The 6593-nt window shown below is 33.8% G+C and overlaps 1 protein-coding gene across 1 annotated transcript; it reads right to left on the minus strand.

Moving 5' to 3' along the window:
* Positions 1-66: 66 nt before the first annotated feature.
* On the minus strand, positions 67-2441 carry GPT2 (glucose-6-phosphate/phosphate translocator 2). Its single transcript, XM_021438383.2, has 5 exons — positions 1777-2441; positions 1360-1585; positions 1064-1286; positions 683-896; positions 67-401 (listed from the first exon to the last, which is right to left on the minus strand). The coding sequence occupies exons 1-5, from the start codon at positions 2293-2295 to the stop codon at positions 390-392; spliced, it is 1194 nt and encodes a 397-aa protein (XP_021294058.2). The 5' UTR covers positions 2296-2441; the 3' UTR covers positions 67-389.
* Positions 2442-6593: the final 4152 nt, after the last annotated feature.

Here is a 6593-nt window from a genome sequence, read left to right on the forward strand (position 1 = left end):
ACCCTCTTTTCCCTTAGTTATGCCTTCTTAGTTTCTACATTTTATTCATAATAACGAAAAGAAATCGATCGTGAAACTCAGTAGATTAATGGTTATGTTATAGCTCAAAACATATAGCAGGGCCTCAAAGACTGGTCTTATTGTATTTTCTTTTTTGCCAATCTACAAAAATGAAAGAAATTTAAATAAAATCTACTAGTTGGTAGTATCAGCAAGTAACAAGACTATTAGCAAAACTGTTGCTTCAATTTTGAAGAGGGAATGCCGTGCAGTACATCGAAACAAAGTCCATTCCGCAACATCAATCTTAAATTCCTTCCAAGTTATCTCATGAGCCTCTCCTCATCGTTTAGGTCAGTTCACCAAAGTCTTCAAACCCTTCACTGTTCTCACTGCTTTGCCTGCTCGAATCATACATAATTAACCATTAGGCAATTAATCATTGAACTAACATAGCAGTGGATTGAAATCGTCAGCATACAAGCTAAAAACAAGAACAAGTTGGAAATTGAAGTCCAATTCTTTAAAGAGCCTAACTCAAAATTCAAAGCCAAGTTAGCAGTATCATTGGTTTAAAAAACAGTAGCGCTGGCCGAAAAGGATATCGAAAGGCTATTCTGACCAGTTTGTCTCGTGTACCAGACTTTGGTCCCAAGTTGCGTACAGAGAGAAGAGAATATACCTGTGAATAAAGGAAGGTTCCAAGGATTGCAATGGCAGCTCCAAGGGCATTGACCGGCTGGACGGGTGTGTGGAAGATGATGATGGAGGAGACAATAACCGAAATTCGCTTCATTGTATTTCCGATGCTAAATGTCAAGGGAGAAATTTGATCCAGAGACATGTATGAAACCTGATTATACAAGTGGTAGAAGACACTCTGAGCTACCACCCACCTGTAAGAATTTAGAACCACACAATTTTTTCTAAGCAACAGATTGAAAGAGGAAAAAAACTTATTTTGAAGAAAACTAATCACATCACGTAGGAATGAGACTCTGGAGAGAAAATAGCAACACAAATAAGAGCAATAAAAGAGACTGAAAGAGGTAATGGTACTTACCAGACAAAATTGGGTCCAATTTGTGAGACTGCCTTCTGCCAGCCAACAGCCCAGAGCTGAGGACCCTCAACAGCAATTGCAAAAGGTGTAAGAATCAATAGAGACAACATAGACAAACATGCGTAGTAGTTCATCCCACTAACAGACTTCCCCTTCATCCCTTTCTTTGAGAAAATGTTCCGAAACACGAATGCTAAATTGGATATCATAGCCCCCATGAAACCTGAAACATATAGCAGCAACACAAACTCAGTACGTTTTCTATTATAGGGAAAAAAGTAATCATGTTTTCTTACCAGTCATGTTGAAATTGAGCTCAGTTGCTGCTGAAAGTGCACAACCTCCAATAATTGGCAAGAGTGACAAGTAAACTGGTAATGGAAACGCCTCTCCTAATAGAAATCTTGAAACCAAAACACTGAAAGCAGGTTCACCACTCTTAATGATATGAGTGAATGAAACTGCAACTTTTGACATGCTCACAGTTGCTGCTACATGCCCTATAGTATGTGCCACCGCAACCTGACGGAGAAGCAAATCAGAATTTCATACCTTCACATACTCTATTTGGTAACTTAAAATTCCAAGCTTTTTCTTTCTTTTTGTCTTTCTGACGTCTTACACGACAAGAAGTACAGCATTCAAATTCAAATTTCTCATATTTTCTTTAAAGTAAGTCTAAAAGAGATTTAAGGGAAAGAGTTAAAACTTACAGGGATAAGGTTCTTCCAAAACTCAAAATCGGTTTTAGGAGCATCAGCAACCCTTGTGGCCCAAGATATAAGCATCATGAAAGAGCCAGCGGCCAGAGACAGAGTAGATGTAAGCCAAGGATAAGGAAAGGCATTCAAAACCTTCTTGTTATATATATTGAAAACTACATTCAAAGCCCACCAAGTAGCAAAGTAAATCCCAATCTTTATCCTTTTAGCTGCCTCCAGTCTTGCTTCCTCGTCTGGTAACTCAATATTTACGTCCAGGGGCCTAGACCTGTCAGCTTCATAAGCCTGACACTCTATTTTCCTCTGTTGGGTTTTTTTGGAAATTGCAAGATTCTCAATGGCGGCAAGGTGCAAAGGTTTTTGATAAGAGCAAGATTGGTTGGGGAAGCCATTATGAACGTTCTTGATAAGGAGTAAAGGGAAGAATTGTGGCCTGGTGATTGAACGTTTCTTGGAAAAGAAACTTGTGGAATTGAAAGCAGATGTGGAGTGTTTTATTGAAGAAATCATGGTTTTTTTCCCAAAGAATGTTTTCTAGAGAAAATGAAGAGTTGCAATTTGAGAAAATGCAAAAGTTTCAAATATGAATGCAGGAGAATTGAACTTAACCAGAGGAGAGGAGAGGAAAGGAAAGGAGAGGAGAGGTTTATCTTGCGGAGAACGGACTGGTAGAGAAGAGAGGGGATTATATAGGCGAGAACAGAGGGATGACGCGGAAAGGGGCCTTTCAGTTGCTGATGGAAACATATTTTCGAAATTACAAAAGTTTTTTTTTTCTTTTTGCAAAAAAATATCTTATTTATTTTTAAGTTTTTACTAAGTCTTTAGTAATTGTGTTTTTTTCTAAAATTGAGAGGAAAATATAATAAAACAACAGAATTTTAATTTTAAAATAATTTATATTTGATGCAATATCAATATACATTACTTATACATTATAATTGATTATAAAATATTTATTAAAATAAATAATTTTTATTATAAATATATATACGAATATCTATTATACTTTTCAACTTTTGAATCTCTTCATATCCAATATACCTATTTATCTAAATAGATCTCAACTTTTACATTCATTTAATGCAAGTACATTCCTATGTATTAAATATATTTATTGCTCTTACTTATATGTAAATTCATTCCCCTCCATCTATATAAAGTCATAAATAGAGGTATTTAAGTTAATTGTAGGCACACTTGAAAAAGAAACCAAATAGAAGATCTTTTTACTTTCTTAATACTTTTTTTTAATAATTTTTTTCACAATATTTTTAAAATCAATGCAACATAGAATCCTTTTTGTTGTTTGATGCAATATTGTATTGTTGCTACATTTGCTAAGCTGGTGCTCTTGCTGATATGGTGTTTTTGCTTCTGTAATCCTTGGTTAGGGTTGATAAGGTTTCTTTTATAATGACTTAATTAAACTATAATATGTAATTACGAATTATATTATAATACTAATACTTAATTAGAATTATATATATATATCATTAATTTTTGTAATAAATACAATTTTTTATTATATAATTTTTTTCTTTTTCTAAGGAGTGATAGTATATAAATTTATATATTAACAATACATGAATTATTACCATCCCGAAAACCATTATTTAATTTTAAAAAAAATATTGAAAATGATATGGGAAGGAAAGACTTGAACTTTCCACATTAGTAAAACATGACATTTTAGGCACCGTGTACGTGTGTGCAAATTGAAATTGTCGACTTTGCCCCATTTGTCCGGACTGAATTTTGTAACTATCAGAAAACTAGGAAAAATATCAGTCTTGATTTTCTCACAAACATTTTCCAGCTGCAAACCTTACATGAAATTTCCCACTGTGTTTCTTGAAAATATGGTCAAATCAAGCTCCCTCCCTGATTGACAAATTCACGGTTGCTGGCTTGCTGCAACCAAAAGGATTGAGAACCTTCCCGTGATATTTTCCCACTCCTTCTGCCCCACGGAAACCATTGCAGCCACTATTTCTATTTCCAATTTGGAACAAATCAGAGATGCAATGCAGCCATCAAGTTCCCAAAAAGTGCATCTCAGACTGAGGTAACAGCCCATGCTACGTTCTCAATTCTTCACCGCTAATTTGCTTGCAGCAGCTCCCATGATTGAGCATCTACAGACAATCTCCTGAGTTTTGCTGATTGATTTCATGCTAGAAGAAAAGAAAAAAAAAATCTTACTGAAAGCGACAGACCCATATCAACACTTGTTGTCAAGTTGCGTTTCTGATCGTTGATCATTTGAACCGATCAAAAAAGTTTCTAACTGGGAAAGGAAAATCAGTTTTGAGTACCCTTTTGACGGCTGGTGCGAGGTGTAAAAGAAGGTGCTCCAGTTGGGACAATTGGCATTGACATTTCAACAGTGGCAGCTTTTGTTTTGTTCGTGGTGTCTTTGTTGTGACATTGGACCCAAGTGGCTGTAAATTGGGGCAGCAATTGGTGTTTGGTTTAGGTGGGAAAGGGATATGAGTGTTGTATAGTCACGTGAGCTTTCTGCATGTGCAGCCAGTGCATGTCCTTTGGACCTAATGGGAAGTTGCAGACGGGTCATAGAGAGTTGCCAAAACAATCCCAACAGCCAATGAAGCGGTGTAGGCTTCCGCTTGGTGATTGGGGTGTGATATTGTAAACAATTCACCAACCCCTCATGGCTGCAAGTGGCCGCGATCCTTTGGGATAGGGAATTAGACCATGATCGAAGAGTTTGGCATCGTATCCTTTACCCTCACAAGTTTACAAACGTAAAACCTATCAGCATTGGCAACGCATTCAGAACAAGCAACACTAATTATACCAAGAGTTTGGCTTCAAAAACCTGTCTGATTCTGTCATTTATTTGAAATAAACCATTTCCTGAAACTCCATCCTCTTCTCCAAGATCCATAACTCGTTTTTTTTTTCCATAGATGTACTTCAAATTCCTTGAAAGCACTTGCATTTCTCAGATCAGCACGTAGCTCTTTTTCCATTTCATTGTAATCGATGAATTTCAATTCTTGATATGAAACAGGGAGGCTCAATGTCTAACATTCTATCCTTTTCTAAAACGAATTACCGGTTGCTCCAAGACATGTCTTTCCAGCTGGAGCAAGTTGCAAGCATACCGGGCTCTAGATGAAGCACTAACCATGAGTATTAATCTTTTTTCATTGAATAAATTTATTTGGTTTTGATTTTAATTGGTTATTTAATTTAATTTATTTTGTTATTTTAATAAATGTTTAATATTCAAAATTTATAATCGAATTAATAAAAAATCGCAACATGTATTTTTTATACTTACTAAATTATTTATATATGAAATAGGTATTTTTTTCAATAAATAACATATAAGAAAAAAAGTAAATAAAAATGTCAATAAAACAAAACATAATTGTTCTCAAACTATTTAAAGAAAATTAAAATGTTATTATTTTAAAGTTGATATCTAACTTATATCATTTTTTGAAATCAAGAAGGATTGAGATATTTTAATTAATGGGATATTTGAAAAAGATTTAATTATGGCTACAAAAAGTTATTAAGTTTGGCTTTCAATTTCAGTTTCGAAAATAATAGTATGCCATGTAACATTTTCCTTTAGTTAATATGTTCTTTTAGACATTTTTTGTTTCACATTATTTCCTTTGTTATAACTTTCTAGTTTCTAGAGTTTATTTATAATACTATCGATCCTGACCTTCAGTAAATTTATTGTTTTTTTTTTTACCAATTTATAAAAATTGAAAGAAATTTTAAGTAAAATCTACTAGTTACTATTATCTAACAAGGAAAAAAATGGTGCAACAATATGCAATAAAACTGTAGTTTCAATAAGTATCATCCGCAACATCAACGTTTTATATTTATGTTAATTCACCAAAATCTTCAAATCTCACTGCTTTGCCTGCTCAAAGCATACATTATTAACCGTTAAGACAAGAAAGAGTTAGAAACTGAGATGCAGCACCAAATTTTGGTCCCAAAATTTCAATAACGACTTTGAAAAGGAGAACATACCTGTGAATAAAGAACGGTTCCAAAGATTGCAATGGCAGCTCCAAGGGCATTGACAGGCTGAACAGGAGTGTGGAAGATGATGATGGAGGAGACTATAACTGAAATTCGCTTCATTGTGTTTCCGATGCTAAATGTCAAGGGAGAAATTTGATCCAAAGACATGTATGAAACTTGATTATACAAATGGTAGAAGACACTTTGAGCTACCACCCACCTGTTAAAATTTAAAATAAACACATTTTTTATTAACAACAAGATCATTTATCACAAATAAAAAAATGCAATAAAAATAAAAATAATAAGTTCTTACCAGACAAAATTGGGTCCAATTTGTGAGACTGCCTTCTGCCAACACATAGCCCACCAGAGCAGTAAATCAGAATTTCATATCTTCATATACTCTATTTGTAAGTTGAAATTCCAAGCTTTTCCTTTCTTTTTGTGTTTCTGACGTCTTACATGACAAAAAATACAGCATTCAAATTCAAGTTTCTTTTTATTTTTTTCTTTCCTATTTTTATTGAGTCTCTAATAATTGTGTTTTTCTCTTTAAATTAGGAGGAAAATAAAATAAAATAAGAGAATTCCAAAGTAGGATAGAGTAAAATCCTTACTTCTGAGGTTTAAGGGTAAATTTGTAATTTAAATATAATTTTTCCTAAATAGGTTATATCTTCTTAAGTTCATTCAATGTAGTATATTCTTATTTACTGCGTGTATTCATTCCTCTTACTTATTATAAATTCATTCCCGTCCATTTATTTAAGTCTATAAAGGCAATG

Source organism: Theobroma umbraticum, unplaced genomic scaffold (assembly GCF_002168275.2).
Source record: "Theobroma umbraticum cultivar Fairchild unplaced genomic scaffold, ASM216827v3 scaffold_204.0, whole genome shotgun sequence".
Taxonomy (NCBI): Eukaryota; Viridiplantae; Streptophyta; class Magnoliopsida; order Malvales; family Malvaceae; genus Theobroma; species Theobroma umbraticum.